The sequence below is a fragment of the Caenorhabditis briggsae genome (assembly GCF_000004555.2).
Source record: "Caenorhabditis briggsae complete genome, chrIII, whole genome shotgun sequence".
In the NCBI taxonomy this organism is placed as follows: domain Eukaryota; kingdom Metazoa; phylum Nematoda; class Chromadorea; order Rhabditida; family Rhabditidae; genus Caenorhabditis; species Caenorhabditis briggsae.
Window position 1 is genome coordinate 4,394,532 of NC_013490.2, and position 21,365 is coordinate 4,415,896.

Sequence of the window (21,365 nt, forward strand, 5' to 3'; positions counted from 1 at the left end):
TCGGAATCTCAGAATCTCAGAATCTCAGAATCTCAGAATCTCAGAATCTCAGAATCTATGAATCTCGGAATCTCGGAATCTCGGAATCTCAGAATCTCAGAATCTCAGAATCTCAGAATCTCAGAATCTCAGAATCTCGGAATCTCGGAATCTCAGAATCTCAGAATCTCAGAATCTCTTCAGCAGTCAAAAGAAAAAGAATGGTTTTTAACAATTAAAAAATAGGAACAGAAACTGGAAAGATGACAACTTTTTTTTCAAAAAATTTCCAGAAATTCAAAATTTGGAAAATTCCTTTTTTTGAAAAAGAATTTTTTTTTCAGGATGATTTTTCAGGATGAATTTACAGAAGAAAGCTGCGAAAAAGATAGAAGGAAAATCCCAAAAAAGCTGGTTGGGTTACTGTAGTTGGTTGGGGGTTTCATGTATGTTTCCAATTATTTTTATTGGAATTCTGGATATTTGAACAAAAAACACGAATTCCTTGAAACAGAATGATTTTCATAAGGTGAGATATTTTACAATTTCCAGAATATTCTTCAAACACTCCAGAATCATCAAAAACTGGAACCTCAATCAATTTATTCTTTCTGTTCACGGTGGGGGACATAACAAAAATATTGTTCTCGAAACTCCGTCTAAACATGCCCCTCGAGGAGTTGAACTTGTGAGTATTGAGGGTGCGGCGCCGCTACCGACTGAGCCACGCGGGCAAAAGAGGATTGCGCGCCCGATGGTAAACATAAGAGCGGGGACGACCGCTGTACGCAGAGTGACATTAAGCGTTGTAAACCGTTACGGTAGAACGCATAATCTCAAAAAATACGTGAACTTGAAAATCCTTCAAAACGTGAAATTCACGTGTTGTGACGTGGCAACGCTAAAGTCATCAAAATTTTTTGGCATTCCACATATTTTATTCGTAGACATACGTTTTTTTTACCTCTCAAAGTGAGTTTTAGATATTTAGTAATCAATTCGAACATCAATTTTCCAGAGCAAAAAGCTTCGAAATTCAAACCAAATTTAAACAGAAACCAAAAACACACTTTCCATTCTAATCATAATCCAGGTAAGTTTTTTTTCGAACGTTCTAGACTCAAATTCTCATTTCTTCCAGAAGTCATGATCTATCAGATTTTTCTGATTCTATTTTTTTCATGGTTATGCTTAGCAGGCACTAACGGTAAGTCTTTCAAAATATATTTATCGAAAAAAAAAATCTAAAATTTTCTAGACTCTGTTCTCACCCCAATCATCGAAAACTCTGCCAGTTTGGCTCGTATCTCTGCGGCCATATCCATCCATAATGGGATTTATTCCGAAAAATCGATTGTACAAGAAGTCACTGCCGAATTTCTAAACATATCGCCTTCTGTTGCCAAAGAACTTTTGGAACATGATTATGGTTCTCTTTCTGACAATGTGGAAAAGTTTTATGGATCACTGAGCAAGATTGCAGTACGAGTGAAAGATAGAATTGGGCTAATTAGAGCCATCAAGAAGCTTCTGGATATGAAAACCGATCAGAAATATTTGAAGCGAGGAGCCATTAAAGATCTGACTGCACACTTCGAAAATACAACAAGGATTATTGAAGAATCAAAAAAATCAAGTGAAAGAATTCTAGGAGTTTCCGACTTGAAAACGACAGTTGAATTGCTTCTGAAAATCAGAAACAATGAAGGAAAGGATATGAAGAAGAAGAAGAAGGATAGAGAACAAGTCCTGACTGATCTTTGGCGTAATTTGAAACGCGTGCAAACTCAAATAAATGAGGTCGTGGATTATAAAAAAAAATTGGAAGGATTCTTGAGTTTAACATCGCCGGCGAAGGATCTTCAAGACATTTGGAATGCATCTAAAGTTGCCGATAAATACAGCAAAACCTTCGCGAAACTCGAACCATTCAGAAATGAACTGGCCAGCAAAGATACCAATGAAATCAAAGAAGCAATAAATCAACTTCTAAAGTGTTCCGAACCAATTCAACATCTTATTCAAACATCGACTCTCCTCAATTCGACTGATCTCAAGTATGACGGGAAAGTGATAACTCGTGGTCTGCTTGGATACAAAGATCTGAACAATATTTGGAGTGATTTTGAGAATCAATGGTTTCGACAAAATGTTCTTTCGGATCTGGATCCCACGAGTTTAAAAAAAGGTCTTGTGAGTTTGAAACCATTCCTATCTTCATTGGATTCTCTTATTCCACTAAAACAATTGGATAACGAAAACGAGAAGAAAACAATTCTGGCTCTCGCGAAAAAAATCAATAAAGTACATCAAATCGGATCAAAAGTCAAGAATATCACAAATGTCACAACTCCATTTGAAGAAATCTCTACATGCATCAAGCCGCTCCAAGCGATCCAAACTCCACCGGATCAAGCCATGCTGAAAGAAGTTGCGAATTTTTCTGGAGAGGTTGTTAAAAATGTCAAAACATTTTCCCAGTTAATGAATGGTCTCATCAAAAAAGATCTTAAAAGTATTTCTGAAACGATTAGGACAACCATTGAATTTCTGAAGACGACACAAAACGATTCATTGGAGATGTGGGACAATGCTCGTAAACTGGAAAAGGAGAACAATCTGGGTGAGAAACTTCAAAAGATTGTCAAACAATTTGATGATGTGCTCAAGAAGGATTTGTTCCTGGCAAAACCAAAAATAGGCTTCAACGTTATCAAAACGGTTTCAAAAGTTTTCGGAGGAACAAATGTGGATAGTTCTCTGAATTGCATCCAGAATAAGTCTGTTAATAATCTAAAGGAAATGTTCGGATTTCTTGATCAATCGGATAGTTTGATGAATCAGAAAATTGAGTTTACGGTTAGTTTTTCTTTTTCACTTTTTCAATATTTTAAAAGAAACCAGAACTTTGAAGTCCTAAAAAAGTCCCGAAAATTGCTAAAATTATTGCCGAAATGAGAATTGGGCATTTCGAAACATCTTATCTCGTTTTGTTAAAATTTCTAAAAAGTTGGAAACTACAAAATTAAAACTCTATTTTTGTTTAGTAAACCTATTCTAAAATTTTCAGACAAACTGAAAAATTCTGGACCATTTTTGTAGATCTTCAAAATTGACTTTTTTTTACCAAAATTTGTCTCAGTTGGTTTCAAGAGGCATTTCTCTTTTGGATGAATTTCTACAAAAAAGTTGTCAACAACAAAATTAAAGCTCTTATTTTATTTTGAATTTTCTGAAGTTTTCAAAAAAAAATTGAAAATTTCTGAACCACTTTCATTGAAAATTTGTAAAATTAAAAATATAAATTTTCAGAACGCCACCGATTTCATCTCAAAGTTGCTCAAAATCCGAAAAAGTTTCCAAGAAGTTATTAAGAAAGTGAAGAATGCGACAGTGCCCAAGGAATCCCAGAAATTGATGGATTCAAACCATTTCAAAGAAGTAGGAATTCATTCAAAAGTGATCGGAGGAAGTGTGGCAGCATTACGAGCCATTGAATCAGTTTTGAAAGCGGAAAAATCAATAAAATCAGTTATTGATATGGATACGGATGCGAAACGTGAGAAATCAACTGATGCTTTAATCAATGAGATGAAGCAAGCTGAAACTTCAATTGGAGAGATTCTGAAAGTCATGAAGACAAATAACATTCGTTCGATTTCTCAAATTCAATCAATTTTAATCTCCTTGTCACAACTGAAAAATCAAACTGACATAAAGGACGATAACATTCCGAAGCTAGCCAATAAGTTGTCTAATCATAAGGATCTCAAACTTAAAAGTCTCGCAAAGGATTTATTGGCTATTTCTCGTTTGGATATGAGATTTAAGAATCATCTGAAAGCGTTTGAAGTCAAGAATTCATTGGAGACAACCAAACAGATGCTGGTGAATTTTCTGAAGAGTTACACTGATGACGCTGAAAGGAGGAGAACAATGGAAAATTCGAGTGATGTTGGAGAGGAACAGATGAATTTCTGGGAATGGCTCAACACAGACGAGGCCGAAGAATTGATTTGGAACATTAGTTGGTAAGCCGCTGGGGAATTTTTTTATTGTTGAAAATTTTCAAACCAAGATTTCGTCGAAAATTTGATTTCAATTATTTCAGGTATTTCACTGTCGGGTGGGTCACGTTTTGGATTCTCTTCGCGATTTCCGAGACGATTTGCAATATAATGTACAAACGCGACTTTTTTTTCCTCAAATCGTAAGATATGATTTTTTATCAATTTTTCAAAATTGGATTTTCAATTCCCACAACTTTCTCAACTTTTGAAATTTCACTCAAAATTCTACTCTAAAAATCAAATTCGTAAATTCAAATTTCAGCCCGGACCACCCAGACAAACAGAAGGAAAGAATTGGAAGGTAAGCAACTTTTTTTGAAATAAAAGAAAAAAAATCCTACATTTTGAAAATTGAGCATATTTTTTAAAAAATCATTAGAAATTTTTTTCAGTGCCAAACAAGCCGAAGAGAAGAAAGCTTGGAAGAAGGATGAGGAAAAGAAAAAGTGAGTGACAATTTTTTTGAAAATTTTTCCAAAATTTTTTTTCAGGAATAAGAAGAAAAAGAAGGGGAAAAACGAAAAGCAGATGGAAAATCCCAAGAAAGTAAAAAAAATGGACAAATGGTTCAAATAAATAACATTTTAATTGCATTTTAATTGTTCTTTTATTTTTATTTTATTTGTAATTACCTTCTTTTAATTGTTTGTTCAAACTTATCTGCTCTATTTGATATAAAAATAAAACCTGAAAAAAAAGCAAATCGATAAAAATCCAGAAAGGAAAATTGAAGAACAATAATTAAAGGTGGTGTACGGTGAACTTTTTTGTTGCATCAAAATGTGCAGAAATGTTTGTAGATTGACTTAAAAATTCAAAAAAGTTCAAAAAAAACTCCTTCATCGAGAAAAACGCATCGAAAAATACGTCCCTTAGGGACGAGGTTTTTTCTAGGCCGCCCGGTGAGTCAAACTTTTAAAATTTTTTCGCTCGTTTTCACTTTTTTTTTCGGTTTTTTCAAGAGTTTTCTAGGTTTTTGTCAATTTTTCTTCCAGATACATCGGAAAAATTTGGAAAAACAGTGAAAACGAGCGAAAAAACTTTAAAAGTTTGAATTCGCGCGCTTTTACTCACCGGGCGGCCTAGAAAAAACCTCGTCCCTAAGGGCTTTCATCGTATTTTTCGATGCGTTTTTCTCGATGAAGAAATTTTTTTGAATGTTTTCTTTATTTTTATGTCGATCTACATGCATTTCTGCACATTTTGATGCAATAAAAAAGTTCACCGTACACCACCTTTAAGAAAATATTTTTTGTGAAATAATAAAAATTTCTAGAGATTGGTTTAAAGATGGATATCTGTTTTCAATGAACTTTCACAAAAAAGTTGTCAACTACAAAATTAAAGCTCTATTTTTGTTTCGTATCTTCTGAAAATTTCAGACAAATTGAAAAATTCTGAATCACAGGAGCTCAAAAACAAAATTTTTTCACGGTGTCCTCGCTTATCGTCATTGGAACTACATATACTGGTTGGGTTACTGTAGTTGGTGGGGATACTGTAGGGTTTCGGAAGGAAATTTTAGAAAATTTAGAAAAAAAGTTTTTTTTTCGTCAGAAATTTAGGATTTACTGAAAATCTAGTAAAAGTTTAACTTTTGTGAAAAATCTCAAAATCTCCGAATCTCAGAATCCCCGAATCTCAAAATTTCGGAATTTCAGAATGTTAGAATTTTGGATTCTCAGGATTTTAGAATCTCCGAATCTCACTATCAGAATATTGGAATCTCAGAAAACATGCATTTAAATATATTTTTTCATCAAAACGAAAATAGTATATTTACGTCGGATTACTGTAGTTTCTGTTTCTGAGATTCTAATATTCCAAGATTCTGAGACTCTGAAAACGAGATTCGAAGATTCTGAGATTCCAAGATTCTGAGAGTATGAGATTCCGAAATTCTCAGATTCGGGGATTTCGAGATTTTGAGATTTTGAAATTCCGAGATTCGGGGTATTTTGAGATTCGGAATTTCTAGAATCTCAGAATCTCTGAATCCTGAACGGACGATTAACGACTACCGGTCCATTTAGTAAAATTTGAAAACCGTTCTGGAATCAGGGTGCACCTTTCTATTCATTGGATCTACTGGTATTACCCTAATAAGTTTCTGGATTCTGCATTTTTAATGTGGCAAGATATGAATTTGTAAAAAAAAAGCAATTTTATTGCAAAAATGAAAGAATTGGGTATCGTTTTGCAAAATTTACAAAAAGACGTTTCGTCGGTTGTTGGAACATTTCAAGCGCTGGTTGCTGGCTTCTGGCTGTTGAGAAGAGCAGATGGTCTGGCGAAGGCTCGTGGAGCACCATCCTCCTTGTTCTTGTTGGATCCCCAGGCCCAGACGGATGGGTAGGCGGCAGCGGCAACGTATGGAGAGTATACCGATGGATAGGCGTAAGCAGATGGGACGTAGGCGGCAGAGTAGGCTGGAACCACGACTTGTTGGTGGGATCCGATGATCATGGCGCAGAGGAGGACGGCGGCGAAGCTGAAATTTCAGAATGAGCAATGGAATGCGCAATAAAAGGAGACTTACCACTTGGCGAACATATTGAATTGAATTGAAGCGAGACTTGAAAAGTTCGATGGTTGAAATGGGAATCGGTTGGCATTTTATACTAAAACCGAAACAACTGGTTTCCTACTTTTTACTACTATATTTATTCAAGTAGTAGTAGTTGACACAATGAGTCTCTTTGGCGGTGGGTGCTAAAAAAGTTAGAGTGAACAAATATTTGGATGTTCTAAATAATGTTGCACCTGTATGTTGAGCTGGTTCCTGGAAGGAGGAGTTGTGTGTTGGGAGCATAGATGAACAAGCAGAATTAAATGGAAGTTATATTGAGTTTTATAGAAAAGTTGGTGAAATTTGATATTTGAATGAATAGTAGGACTTACTATTACTCTGAAGTTGTATAGAAGTATTGTAAGAAGAATCTAGAAATTTGGAATCGGATACCTAAAGATTTTGATATTTTTCATGTTTGTTCTGTACATAAAAACTCGGTTGAGTACTAAAAAATTTGAATTCTGGAGTTTGATAATTTCGGCTCCGCGACGTTTCGAAAGACGACGTTTCGAAAGTGTGACGTTTCGCAAGTGTGACGTTTCGCAAGTGTGACGTTTCGCAAGTACGGCAATTGCTTTGAAAGCTTCAAATATACAAAGCTCTGTTCGAAAAACCATTTAAATACTCAAATACAAGTTTTTGCTTTTTTATTCATGCATAAAAGTGCAAAGCTGTTACTTTTGAAACGTTGTACTTGCGAAACGTTGTACTTTCGAAACGTCACACTTGCGAAACGTCGTCTTTCGAAACGTCGCGGAGCCATAATTTCATCACGATTTGGATACATTTCCCGAAAACACTCATAAAGGTACAAATTCGTGTATTTCAATTTTCTAGTCATGGCTTGCTAGCCAGTCAAACTATTATTATTATTTTGCTCAAAATACAGTAAAACCTGTATTAGAAGAGCACCTTTAATAGAAGGGCACCTCTAATAGAAGAGCATTTAGAGAAAGGCTTCCAAAAATAGGAAAAAGAATAATTACATAAATCGAAATTTACAAAATTCAGAAATTTTTTCTTTTTAAAAATTCTAAAATTCGGAATTTTTAGAAAAAAAAATTTAAATTTCTAAATATGTTCTAAAAATCTAAAAAATTGGACTTTTTTGAAAAAAATTGAAATTCTAAAAACTCTAAACCTCAAAATTCGTAAAATTTACGAAATTTCCCAAATCGAAGAAACACCAAATATTCAGAAATTCAGAAATTCAGAAATTCAGAAATTCAGAAATTCAGAAATTCAGAAATTCAGAAATTCAGAAATTCAGAAATTCAGAAATTCAGAAATTCAGAAATTCAGAAATTCAGAAATTCAGAAATTCAGAAATTCAGAAATTCAGAAATTCAGAAATTCAGAAATTCAGAAATTCAGAAATTCAGAAATTCAGAAATTCAGAAATTCAGAAATTCAGAAATTCAGAAATTCAGAAATTCAGAAATTCAGAAATTCAGAAATTCAGAAATTAAGAAATTCAGAAATTCAGAAATTCAGAAACTCAAAAATTCAGAAACTCAAAAATTCAGAAACTCAAAAATTCGAAAGTTCCAAAATTTAATAATTCAAAAATTTCAAATTCGGAATGCAAAATGCAAAAGTGCTCAAATTGATAATTTTCATGAATTTTGAACGGAATTTCTCCGATTTTTATTAAAAATTTTTGAAAAAAAAATTAGCCGGACCTTCTAATACAGGTTTTTTTCCATAATTGATGATGTTTTATAACTCTCCTTCCCGATAAAAATCTTTATTTAGAACAGAAAAAAATGGGACTGATGTGAATAAATTATATACAGAAGGGGCGAACTGAGCAGGTGAGCAAACGGCGAGCTGAAATCACTTGAAGAGAAAAATAGTAGTCAGATAGCTAGCCGTTTCGAATGGTCTTTTTGGGAATTCAGGAAATACGGAAAAAGCGCACAGAGGAAAGAGTTTGGGCAGTTGAGAGACGCAGATATAAATATCACTGGGAGATTAAATTGGTTGATTTTTTAAGAAAATTAGAATTCGACTGTCTTTCCATCTTCGGACACTCGAATCTGTCGAGCTTCAACGACTGCCTGAGTCTGTTGAACACGATTCATGACTTCGGGTTGAGAAGCCATTGATGGATTAGCACGATTGAGAGCCTCTTGTTGTCCTGGAGCTGGGTATGGAAGAGCAACTGGCACTGGAAGTGGAGCAGAAGATCTGAAAGTTAATCGATTTTAGGATGCTGTAGATGATCAGCTCACTCAGAGTCGTTAATAGCATTCAACTCGTTTTTCACAGATTCTGGAGCTTTTAGCATAAGCTTGTCCAACTTTTCTTGCTTCTTCTCCACACTCATTTTCTTATTCTCCATCACTTTTTTGACCTCCTTTTCGAGTTTCTTCGCTTGTTTGCTCAATTCTGGAACCGATGTGGAAGAAGCCATTTTGTTGTTTTTCATTATCAATCTTTTGTGGAGATCCGCAAATTTGGACTGCAAGAAATTCCTATAGTTCGGATTTTTGAACCCAAGACTCACTCTCATTTCTTCTTCTCCATTTGACAAAACTCTTCTAATTTGCATGTGTTTCTGCTCCATATTCATTCTTCGTTCATCAATAATTTTCTTAATTCTTTCCATGGTTTCTCTTTGTCTCCAGAATCCTGGTTTGGCGTTCTTCATGGCCAGTTCACGATCGGTTTTCTCCTCGCCCATGTTGGCATCTCCAGCTCTGTAAAAATGTTCAAAAAATTTATTGGAGAATTTCCAGGATTTTTTGAATCAGCATTGTGTTGTGCGCTACAGCCTTCAAAAAATGAAAATATAAAAAGTGATGTTTCGCTACAAAAAAAAGACTCAGTACTTTCAACTTTGAGTCCAACTATCTCGTTTCCTATGAAAGATATCAGAAAGTTGTCAACTGACAAAATATTTTTGATGTTATGATAAACATTTTGTTAGTCGATCCCTTTTTAATATCATTCACAGGAACCGAGATAAATGGGTTCAAAGTTGACGGTGACAAAGGCTATAAGGGAACTACCGTAAACACTCTGAAAGAAATTCCCCAAAGAACCCTAAACTTTGAGCTCAATTATCTAATTTATTGTAACAGGTATCAAAAAGTAATCAACTAGTAAAATGTTTATCATAATATCAGATCTATTTCATCAGTTGACTACTTTTTGATATCTCTCATAGAAACTGAGATAAATTGGGACAAACTTAAGTCTCTATATGTTAAGTCTCTATACAAAGTTAAGTCTCTATATGCGCACTATAAATCAATTTATTTCGGTTTCTGAAAAAGATATCAAAAAGTAGTCAACTGACAAAATTTTCATCATGAATATTCATGATGTCAGAAATCTTTTATCGAAAATTAAAAAAAAGGAATCGAGATGAATGGACTTTAGTTAGGAGTTCACAGTTAGGAGGCCCTTCTAATACAGGCTTTACTGTAGTTCCTTTGCAAAACAATGATTGTTACAAACCTTGAGTTAGCATAACCGAATGGTCCAAAATCAAATGGATGCTCTCTACGGAAGTATCCTTGTGGTGGATACATGTTGAACGATGGCCGCCTACGTGGTTCTTGTGGTGGTGGAACAGATGGGAATCCCTGAATTCCAAGAAATGACATTCTGATCTCTAGATCTCAATTAAACCAACATAATAAGCATTCACATAATCTGGAGTAGCCATTCCCCCATTTTCATTTGCATCTCCATACATTGTTCGTTTGTAATAGAAGGCGTTAGCCGCAGTTAGAATCGAGAGCAATAGAATATGCCTCATTTTGGTTGGGAGTGTTTTGAGAGAGTAAAGTGGACAGTGAAAAGAGCACAAAATGAGAGCTGCTGGTCAGTTTCGGACTGTCCCTGCTCTCTCTCTCCGCGTACTGTTTGGGTTAGTAAATAAAAGGAGAGCCCTTTTCTGTTGGTGAGACTCGGAGGGCGGACTCACACGATTTTGACGGATAGCTCTCTAAGCGGTCGCGACCTCTAAACCTAACCGCTTCCGGCGAAACGTTTACACGAAAGTGCATATCAGCGGAAGATGACAAGACGTGACGACATGACGCTTTTTGCAGAAGTCTAGGCAGTTGGATCACGATTTAACTAATAAGGGGGAAACGATTCAAAGATCAGTGCCTGAAATATGATTCTGTGTGAAACTGATTTTTCCATTATGACATACGAATAGAAATGTACAGTATACTGCCAATTTATCTAGGTTCCTGTAAAAGGTATCAAAAAGATTTCAATTGATAAAATGTTTCTGATATTATGATTATCATTTTGTCGGTTGTCTACTTCTCGATATCTTTCACAGGAAATGAGATATATGGGTTTGAAGTCGGCGGTTTGGGAGCCTTGTATTAGTCTTTACGATATCTCAAAAGCCCAATGAGTTTAAAAATGGTCAACCAGATACAAGAATGAAACTCACTAGGGAAGGAACTTGGGTGTGGCGATACGGGTGGTGACCTATATCATCTGAAAGCTTACATTTTCCTGATTCCAAATCTGTTTTCAAAAAGTGCTTTGTCGCGGTAGTTTGCGAGAAAACTGGGTCGAAAGTTTGGAAAAATACGTGGATTTTTAATAAAATTTTCTTTCCTCACGTATATAAGTTTTGAAGTGTTGAGAGAATGTGGAAGCGTGGTCGAATGGTTAGTGTGGAAGAATATGAAGCAGGTACTCTCTGGTTCGACTCCCTCGATCTGCTAAATTTTTTTAAATTTTTTCTTCGTTTTTTTTTCCGGTGACTGTATCTGACTTCTAGGAGATCCTATATGGTTCCATATACTGGAACTGGTTTCCATTTTGATTATAACTGTTCTACCTATTATTTTCAAAACTTTTTGTTTTCATTTATTTTTCCACAATTTTCAAAAGATTGTGATCCATTGAAGATTCTAGACAAACCTCTTTTTTTCATTTTGCTCAAAATATTGTCATTGGTACTTTTGAGCACGCTGATTACAGAACTGAAGTCAGTTTTTCCACCCCGGCCTTGTGAAAAAAGTTATGAGCTATAAAAGTGACTACAGTACTAATTTCTCATTTTTGGAGTGAGTTTCTGAAGGAATTAGCGGCGCCGCACCCTCAATCATCGCCCCCACAAGTTCAACTCCTCGAAGGGCATATTTAAAAGGAATTTCGAGAACATTATTTTTTTCATGTCTCACCACCTTTAAATGTTATTCGTATTTTGTATGCGTGTCTATAATCTGAAGAAGTTTTCTCTTTTTTTCGAAATAAAAATTTTTTTGAAAAAATCGCCATGGGGTACCCCCTTGGCATTTTTTAAATTTTCGAAAAAATTGTAATGTGCTAGAATTATTCAAAACAAAGAGAATAAATAAAAAAAGTTGTTTCACGAGATTCGATAACCTATGTCTATTTTTACAAGTCAGATACAGTCACCGGAAAAAAACGAAGAAAAAATTCAAAAAAAGTTTAGCAGCTCGAGGGAGTCGAACCAGAGAGTACCCGCTTCATATTCTTCCTTACTAACCATTCAACTACGCTTCCACATTCTTTCAATGCTTCAAAACTTATATACCTGAGGAAGGAAAATTTTATTAAAAATCCACGTATTTTTTCAAAACTTTCGACCCAATTTTCTCGAAGACTACCGCGACAAAGCACTTTTTGGAAACAGATGTGGAATCAGGAAAATTTCAGCTTTCAGATGATATATGTCACCACCCATATCGCCACACCCGAGTTGGGGTCTTCCCTAGTCAGTTCTACTTTGGTTTCCTTAAAACTATTCAGACAAGTTGAACTAGAAACATCCAGCCATTTTCCCAAATAACGAAATCTACCGTAACCTGAAAAAGCTCCTCCTCGGGTCTGGTCTCATTTCCAGAAGTATTTCTACTATTAAAACATTTTCTTGACCGACTTATTTGTGTAAAATTCCAGAAAAAATTGCAGGAAACTCGGTGAAAAGCAGTGAAAAACAAGAAAATAAATACGAAAAATAAACATATTTTAGGTTTCTGTAGTTGTCGTTGTGGGACCTTCGACAGCGGACTCCTTTTTTCTTCCATAACTCTTAGGTTAACATAATAGCAGAACTCGCTTCTGAAAACCAGAAATGGGAATCTAAACCACTGAATGTCTATGCTCATGTCATGTTGCGCAATCTTTCCCCTTCCTTCCAATCGTTGCAAAATTTCACAATCTGCACAATTCGAAACTTTTAAATATTTCTCTGAAATACCTCGTTTGCTTCGCTTTGTTTTATCATTGATAACAAGACTGACAGGAGGAAATGAGCCATTATCAAAACGAAACTTCCTTCTTTTTCGTTCAATAAGCGCGACTTCGGCGCCATCAGAATGTCTGCGTCTCTTCTGTTTGCGTTATGTTTCATGCCCTCTAACCTGTAAAGAAGTTTGCCGCTATTTTGTAGCCCTGAAAATAGGTGGCACTCGTGACTATTCTGATCATGATTTTTTTCAATTATCAATAAAGAGTAGTAGGAATTACATAGTTTCACATATATTCTTTAAATTTTCGTTATTTTTCCTTGAATTTCAGTCTTGTTTTTTGCTATTTTTGAATTGTTAAATACACAAATTTTTTACTTCGAATTTGCGATTAGACGTCTGCTTTTTTTTTCGAATTGAGAAATTTTCAGATGGCAGATGATGACCGTGAGACACAATTATTCGAGTTAGAAGCGTTAGAAAGTGTGCTCAGAGAGAACAAAGTGACAAAAACGAGTGATTGGACTGACGAAAATGCTGAAATTGAGGGAACCATTGAGGTAAGTTTTTGAAAAACGGTAATTTCTGAACAAACTTTATTCTAGGTAGGATTCGATTCGATATCCGATCCGAAGGTGACACTGACTGGAACTTCAGAATCCGGAGATGAATTCTCTGTATCCCTCGACATCCTCCCTCCGGTTCGACTGAAATTCAAACTTCCTAAAGATTATCCATCAGATTCATCGCCTAAATTAGAGTTGGAAAGTGATTGGATGAATCAGGAACAGCGGAAAATGTGTGAATCGGAATTATCCAAAATTTGCGAGGAGAACCTGATGATGGGAGTTCTTTATCTATGCTATCAAGGCATAATTGATTTGGTGGGTTTCGAAATTTTGACTTAATTTGAAAGTTTGGATTTTTAGATAGACCAAATGCCAACTAGAACGATAAACCTCAACGAGGCATGTAAAATTGGTGAAATATCTATCGAATCATTGAAAAAGAAATTGCTCGGGAAAGGAGAAGAAGCAGCAGAGGAGCATTTTGTGAATACACTTTTCGATTGTGAGGTTTGCAGCTTATTTTTTTTTGTTTTCTCCAATTAACTCTGTTTTCCAGGTATGCTATGATAGTCTAATGGGATTAAATTGCATTAAATTCCAACCCTGTGCTCATGTTTTTTGTAAATCGTGCATATTTGACTACTATCGATCGGTGGCTAAAGGTGTTGTGGTATGTTTGAAAATGATCGAAAGGGAAAAATCTTAATTATTTTCAGTCAAAAGCAATGCAATGTCTGGCGGAAGGATGCAAAAGTGAAGCTTCACAAAGTATTGTGAAGGAAGCACTTGGAGATGAGCTTTATTCAAAGTGAGTGTTTTAATAAGATATTTAAGAATTTTCAGCAGCTGAAAAAAATCCGCATTACTTTCTGCAAGAAATGAAGTAGATTCACATAAAAAAAAAGATGAAAAGTCAATTTAAGAATCTATTTTTCAGGGTTTTCAAGTTTTCTGTTAATTTTCCTCCCAGAAAATCTCGGAATACCCTGAAAAAAAACTCAAAATTATGAAAAAATTCACGAAATTCTGACTTTCAGATATGAAGAAGTCCTCGTTGAAAAAGCGATTCGTGAAATGGACGACAGTGTTGAGTGTCCCAGAGAGAACTGTCAGAAAGTGGCATATGTGACGGACAGACAACGGCACCTTGCCGAATGCTCATATTGCCAATTCTCATTTTGCAATCTGTGTAAACAGACATTCCATGGAATATCAGGATGTAAATGGAAGAAGGGAGATAAGGAGAGGCTGGTTAAGCAGTGGCAAGAAGGAGATGCGGATGTTAAAGCTGATATGTGCCGACAGTTTGGAGGAGAGAAGAACGTGGCAGCTCTTGTTGAACGGTTTTTGAATGAAGAATGGCTGGATTCAAATTCTAAGCCATGTCCGAAATGTGCTGTGAGCATTGAGAAGAATGAAGGATGCCATAAAATACATTGTACAAAATGCGACACGTACTTCTGTTGGCTGTGTACTGCAGTGCTCAGTAAGGAGGATCCGTATCAGCATTTCCAAGGAGATGTGAGTTTGTTGAAAATTGAGATTACTGTTCTCATGAAAATCTTTAGGGCACATGCTCCGGTCGACTCTTCGAAGGCGTACACCAATTTTACGATGATGACGATGATGACGATGAGCACGATGATCTTTTCGAGTTAGCATTTGATGATGGAAGTGATTATGAGGATGACGAAGATTCGGATGTAGAATTCCAGTTGGAAGAGTGGCTGGAACAAGAAGGACACTTTGATGATGGTCCTGATGGTACTACTTTTGAAGAGGAAGAGGAGGAGAAAGAAAAAATTGAAGGAGTAGAATAACTGGTAAATACGAGTAACCTCTTTTTAAATATCGCTTTTTTTTGTTGAATTGTTTTTTTGGGTCCGAGTGGTTTTTTTTTTCGTTTGTAAAATAAATTATTTTGAATTTTGGATGTTGAGTCGATTAATATTTAATTGGTGAACTAAGATAGGACAGAATGAGATAGAGAGGAGTCAAAAAGAAATAACAACAATAATAAATAGAAACAATCATGAAAAATAAACGGGGATGATGAAAAAGAAACTGGGTAAAAATTTTGAGATCAATATCCTCTGCCTGAGTTACGCTGCAGTGTTTGCATCACAGTTGTCAATTTTCTCTTGGTATCTCCATCGGGGAAATTGGCGAGATCGTAGTATTGAGGCGCGATTTGTAGAAGCCATTCTGGACGCACATCCGTTACGGTTCTGATGAAGTTCTTCGTGGTTAGCACGAATTCATTGTAGAGTGCCCATTCTGGCTTGTGATCCAAGACGGTTGAAGGGTGAAGGTTCACAAGTTGGTTGTCTTTCACAGTGACGTAGTGTCCACTTCTCTCCAGATGAGCAACTTGCATGAAGAACCCAGCGACGAGTGCTTTTCTGATGTTGAGGTAGTAGTCACGAGACTTGAAATCCGTTGAAACTCGGCGCAAATTGAACTTATCCATAACTCGAGCCAACTGTGTGCGAACAGTGTCCGCGGTTTTCATTGTTCTGTAGTTGATGAAGTTTTGATAACACCATTGAGGATCTTCTTGGTCTGAAAGTAAGTCGAATTAGAATTTTGAAAATCGAATTTCAACTCACTTTGCTTGAAGGCATGATAAACATTCAAAAGTGTCAAATGATCTCCGTCGATATGAGCGAAACGAGCTTTCGCTTCATCGGCCTCCTTCTTCATTTCGTTTGGACGAACGAAGCATTGTGGAACTGACAACATAGCGGTGATCGATAAAATTTCGTTTGAGCAATTCAATTCCGTTGATGTAATGAGCATCTTTGCAAGTTGAGGGTCAAGAGGGAACTCTGCCATCAAACTTCCGAGTTCAGTCAGTTCTCCGTCGTCGTTGATGGCTTGAAGATAGTTGAGCAATTCCAATGCTCTCATTAGAGTTTCTGGTGCTGGTGGATCCATGAAATCGAAGTGAACAAGATCTTCAGTTCCGAGCTTCTTCAGTTGTAACACAACAGAGCCAAGATTAGATCTTAAAATCTCAGGGTACGTTTGGTCTTGCATTTCAGAGCCATATGCAGCTTCAGTGTAAAGTCTGAAGCACTTTCCGGGTTTCGTTCTTCCAGCACGTCCTGCTCTTTGCATAGCCGACGCCTTCGAAATTGGACAAACGAGGAGAGACTCGACACGAATTCTTGGATTGTAGACTTTCTGTTTGGAGAATCCTGGATCAATAACGAAAACAACTCCATCAATGGTCAAAGATGTTTCGGCGATATTAGTGGAAACGACGCATTTGCGACTGATGGCTCCGTTTGGACGATTTGGTGGAGCTGGTTCGAAGATCCGTTGCTGGGCAGCTGGGGGCAGTGTGGAATACAGAGGAATGCAACTGAGAGCTCCAATATCTGATCCCAGATTTGTGATTTCTCGATCGATCCTCTTGCACGCTTCTTCGATTTCTTCTTGACCAGTCAGGAACAGTAGAATATCACCTTCGGTTTCTTCGCACATGTGAATTTGGATGACAGTACGAATGGCAGCTTCCAGATAATCTTTCTCGGCATTTGGTGTGAAGAAAATTTCGACGGGGAAAGTTCTACCAGGAACACTTAGCAACGGACAATCCTCAAAATATCTTTGGAACTTTCCAGCATCCAAAGTCGCAGACATGATTACGACTTTAATATCCGCTCGATTCCTCACGATTTCTTTGATCAATCCCATAAGAATATCAGTGGCTAGTGTACGTTCGTGAGCTTCGTCGAGAATCAAAACTTTGTAACGATCGAGCAATGGACTATTCATCGCTTCTCTTAACAGCATACCATCAGTACAATATTTGAGCACGGTTCTTTCACTGATACAGTCTTCGAAACGAATACTGTAACCCACTTCTTGACCGAGAACCACATCCATTTCTTCTGCTACTCTTGTTGCGACACTCATTGCTGCCACACGTCTTGGCTGGGTACAGGCGACGAGTTTGGCTTGACTTGGTGGTAATCCCTGCTGTTGCTGCTTCATGAATTCAACTGCCCATTGTGGAATTTGAGTAGTTTTTCCAGATCCAGTTTCTCCGACCAAAGTGATGCACTGATTGGTCCGCAACAACTCCATGAACTTTTCTTTGTACTCCCAAACTGGCAACTGACTTCGTTTCTCCCAAATGGTCCAATACCGGTTGCTGTAGGGTTGACTATTGTAGGGATTGATTTGAACCTGAACATCATTGCTTGATGGTTTCGAATCGAAGCTATTGCTTACCTTCATGTTTCCAATCGCCCCTGTTTGTCGTTGTCTGTCCGGGGACGAGTGTCGATGGGGAGAGCGAGATCTAGAGCGTTTTTTAGGTGAACGAGACCTTCTCCTGTCTCCGCGTCCGCTGCCGTCCAAATCCAACCGGTGTCTTGACGACATCACAAGTCCCTAAATTTAGTTATATACTCGGGTCGTTCGAAAATATTCGAAAAACTAGACGCCAACGCAAACAAAAAGCGGTCAAATATTTCGGAATGGTTTTCGAAACCCATTTAGTTCGTCATATTTTCGAAATCTTTCGTTACGAGACGAAAACTAACGGAAAAAAAGAAATCCTTGATAATTCAAAACAATTTGAGAAACAAATCTTAAAATATGGGTCCGAACACTGAATTCCAAAATTTTAATTTCAAACTTCTTTCGGCAATATTTACGGTGCGCCTTTAAACCAAAGAGCTGGTCTCGACGCGATTCCGCCGTCTGCGTCTCTCAATTACTGGGCGGCTTCATGGAAATATACTGTTTTCTGTTATTTTTAAATCTGAAATTGAGTTTTCAATAATCAATTTTGTTTTAATAGAAATCTCCAACTTTTTCTGCATCGATCAATATGTAATTCAATCGGACAATTTTCCAGAGAACAAGGGAAAACTCAAGGGGAATGGCACTCCGTCTCGCCGTCAGCTCTGCACTTCGTCCGGCTCTCAACAGCCAGGTAATATTGAAGAAAAAACATTCTGAAATGAGTTTCAGTACGAATTGATTTTTAAAAAATATTGGCGCTATGTTGGTTGGGGGGGGGGGGCACTACTTTTTGGTTTTTTTTTGGCATTTTCTGACCTGCGCATTAATTCTAAGCATGTTACAAATATTTTTGAGGTGTCTGGACCTCTAGAAAGTGTAAAATAATGAAGTAAAATAAAAATTCCTGTTATTTGTTTCTTTATTTCAGGCTTAGGCAAAAACGCCTTGGAACCTAAAATATGAATTTTTGGATTTTTAAACCAATTCTAGGGTAGGTTTTTCGGAAAGGAGGCACTTTCAAACAGCATTTTTGATGTATTTTGCATTTTTCATCTATTTTGGCTTTTGTGGAATTTTTGCTGATTTTGGGAATTTCCCAAATTTTCAGTGTTCTTGTTCAAATTAAAGGCTTAGGCCAAAACCCCTTGCCACAAGAAAGACAATTCGGCCTAAGCCTGAAAAATAAAACAAAAATCGTAATATTCTGAAAAATTTCAGTTGAAAAGTACTGAAATTCTCAAAATCAGCAAAAATTCCACAAAAGCCAAATTAGATGAAAAATGCGAAATACATCAAAAATGCTGTTTGAAAGTGCCTCCTTACCGAAAAACCTGCCCGAGTGTTGGCTAAAAAATCCAAAAATTCATATTTCATTTTATTTCATTATTTTATACTTTCTAGAGGTCTAGACACCTCAAAAATATTTGTAACATGCTTAGAATTAATGCGCAAGTCAGAAAATGCCAAGAAAAATCAAAAAAAGTCATTTCAGGTTCGCAATGCTTCTTCCGCCGTCTCGGTGAAAGATGTTCTTGCCAACGCTCCACAAGCTGAAGTCACTACCTTGAAGAATGGATTCCGTGTTGTCACCGAAGATAACGGAACTGCCACCGCTACAGTAAGTTTTCAGTTAGATTAAATTCAATAAAAAATATTCCAATTAAGGTTGGAGTCTGGATTGAGACCGGATCTCGCTTTGAAAACGAGAAGAACAATGGAACTGCTCATTTCCTTGAGCGTCTTATTCACAAAGGTACCGGAAAGAGAGCTGCCGCTGCTCTGGAATCTGAGCTTAACGCCATCGGAGCCAAGCTTAACTCTTTCACCGAGAGAGATCAGACAGCCGTATTTGTTCAGACTGGAGCTCAAGACGTCGAGAAAGGTATCGAATTTTGTTTTTTCGAAACATCATAATTGAGTAATTCAACAGTTGTCGACATTCTCGCCGATGTGCTTCGTAACAGCAAGCTTGATGCTTCTACAATTGACTCGGAACGAGCAAATATCTTGAAGGAACTTGATGCTTCTGATAACCATCACCAACTCGTTCTCTTTGATATGCTCCACGCCGCTGCTTATCAAGGAACCCCATTTGCCCACAGCGTTCTCGGAACCAGCGCTAGCATTCCAGTAAGTATTTTTTTTGTGAAAAACTGTTCTAGATTTGATGTTTCAGACCATCACCGCTCAACAACTCAAGGAGTGGCAAGAGGACCATTACAGACCAGTTCGCATGGTTCTTTCCGCTGTCGGAGGAGGAGTCTCCAACGTCTCGAACCTTGCTGAAAAGTACTTCGGAGACCTCAGCAACGAATACCCAAGAAAAGTTCCACAAGTCGACGGAACCAGATTCACCGGATCCGAATACAGATACCGCAACGACAATGTTCCACACATGTATGCTGCTTTCGCTGTTGAGGGAGTCGGATACGCCCATAAGGACGCTCTTGCTCTTCAAGTTGCTAACCAATTCATCGGTTAGTCTTTCTTCGAAAAATGTGTGCGAAACTTAGTGAACTATATCTTTTTAGGACAATGGGATGTGACTCATGCCACTTCTAGAACTGCCCCATCCAGACTTGTCCAAAAGATCGGACATGACCATGGTCTTCAAAACCTCCAACATTTCAACATCAACTACAAGTAACTTTGCAGTTTGATAAACATAGCTGAAAAAATTTGTTTTTAGAGACACTGGATTGTTCGGAATCTATTTCGTCGCTGACGCCCACGACTTGAACGACACCAGTGGAATCATGAAGTCTGTTGCTCACGAATGGAAGCACTTGGCTTCTTCTACCACCGATGAGGAGGTCGCCATGGCCAAGAACAAATTGAGAACATCCTTGTACCAGAATCTGGAAACCAACACCCAAAAGGCTGGATTCAATGCTAAAGAAGTATGGTTTTTAGAAAAATCAACTCATAATTAATTTTTCTTTCAGCTTCTTTACACCGGAAATCTCAGACAACTTTCCGATCTTGAGGCTCAAATTCAAAAGATCGATGCAGGAGTTGTTCGCGAGGCTATTTCCCGACACGTTTACGATCGTGATCTTGCTGCTGTTGGAGTTGGTAAGTTGTTATTATTTTGAAACTATCCGAAACATCGACATTAAAAAACTACAATTACATTCTAGGTCGCACGGAAGCCTTCCCGAACTACGCCCATGTTCGTGCCGGTATGTCATGGTGGAGATTGTAAGCAGAAAAGAGAAGAAGAGCGTATTTCAAATAATCCAAATAGTCAACGTTCGAATCGCCCATTTTTTAATTTCCTTATGTACTTTTCGCCGTTCGTCCATCGCCTCTCTTTTTCTTATCGAAGAAATGTTTAGAAAAACGTTTTTCCTGTTCGTCTTATCCATATTTTATTTTTAATTAGAGTAGCGTTCTTTGTTTGCACGGTTGGGATAAAAATGAATGAATTGACGAATGAGATTGCGAACTGTTAAATATCATTGAATTTTTCCAGAAAATCCTCGAATATATTTGATTTTTACTATTTCAAGTTCAAAATTCGAAAAAAATCATCCAATCGAAATTGTTGAACCGGCGCACTGATGAAAAAAAAAAACAAGACCGCTCCCCCAATCGGGACGAAAGATAGATCTGGGTCTCCACACCAATTAATTGTGTCTCCTGGTTGGCCTTGACCACTATTGTCAGCCTAGTGGACGAGAGAGGCTATCCGCTTACTGAACTCACTTCGCTCCCA

The 21,365-nt window shown here is 37.1% G+C and overlaps 6 protein-coding genes across 6 annotated transcripts; 3 read left to right on the forward strand and 3 right to left on the reverse strand.

Annotated features, from left to right (window-relative positions):
• Positions 1 to 337: 337 nt before the first annotated feature.
• CBG08981 lies at positions 338 to 4,625 on the forward strand (the record flags this gene model as incomplete). Its single annotated transcript, XM_045243657.1, has 9 exons — positions 338 to 418; positions 532 to 599; positions 1,121 to 1,122; positions 1,238 to 2,838; positions 3,292 to 4,010; positions 4,091 to 4,189; positions 4,312 to 4,350; positions 4,442 to 4,495; positions 4,541 to 4,625. 9 exons carry the CDS (start codon positions 338 to 340, stop codon positions 4,623 to 4,625), a joined length of 2,748 nt encoding a protein of 915 aa, XP_045093925.1.
• A 1,665-nt stretch (positions 4,626 to 6,290) lies between these two features.
• On the reverse strand, positions 6,291 to 6,602 carry Cbr-nspb-12 (the record flags this gene model as incomplete). The annotated part of the gene is made up of 2 exons (XM_002641084.1): positions 6,291 to 6,540; positions 6,589 to 6,602. The coding sequence occupies 2 exons, from the start codon at positions 6,600 to 6,602 to the stop codon at positions 6,291 to 6,293; spliced, it is 264 nt and encodes an 87-aa protein (XP_002641130.1).
• Positions 6,603 to 8,621: 2,019 nt separating this feature from the next.
• Positions 8,622 to 10,390, reverse strand: CBG08979 (the record flags this gene model as incomplete). Its single annotated transcript, XM_002641083.1, has 5 exons — positions 8,622 to 8,811; positions 8,856 to 9,085; positions 9,131 to 9,323; positions 10,087 to 10,214; positions 10,265 to 10,390. 5 exons carry the CDS (start codon positions 10,388 to 10,390, stop codon positions 8,622 to 8,624), a joined length of 867 nt encoding a protein of 288 aa, XP_002641129.1.
• Positions 10,391 to 13,249: 2,859 nt separating this feature from the next.
• On the forward strand, positions 13,250 to 15,207 carry CBG08978 (the record flags this gene model as incomplete). The annotated part of the gene is made up of 7 exons (XM_002641082.1): positions 13,250 to 13,378; positions 13,424 to 13,702; positions 13,748 to 13,894; positions 13,944 to 14,057; positions 14,104 to 14,195; positions 14,425 to 14,908; positions 14,956 to 15,207. The coding sequence occupies 7 exons, from the start codon at positions 13,250 to 13,252 to the stop codon at positions 15,205 to 15,207; spliced, it is 1,497 nt and encodes a 498-aa protein (XP_002641128.1).
• Positions 15,208 to 15,470: 263 nt separating this feature from the next.
• CBG08977 lies at positions 15,471 to 17,782 on the reverse strand (the record flags this gene model as incomplete). The annotated part of the gene is made up of 2 exons (XM_045243658.1): positions 15,471 to 15,949; positions 15,997 to 17,782. 2 exons carry the CDS (start codon positions 17,780 to 17,782, stop codon positions 15,471 to 15,473), a joined length of 2,265 nt encoding a protein of 754 aa, XP_045093926.1.
• A 502-nt stretch (positions 17,783 to 18,284) lies between these two features.
• Cbr-ucr-1 lies at positions 18,285 to 20,852 on the forward strand (the record flags this gene model as incomplete). The annotated part of the gene is made up of 9 exons (XM_045243659.1): positions 18,285 to 18,338; positions 19,116 to 19,265; positions 19,313 to 19,529; positions 19,578 to 19,777; positions 19,824 to 20,124; positions 20,179 to 20,290; positions 20,337 to 20,547; positions 20,593 to 20,722; positions 20,788 to 20,852. The coding sequence occupies 9 exons, from the start codon at positions 18,285 to 18,287 to the stop codon at positions 20,850 to 20,852; spliced, it is 1,440 nt and encodes a 479-aa protein (XP_045093927.1).
• Between the last annotated feature and the right edge of the window lie 513 nt (positions 20,853 to 21,365).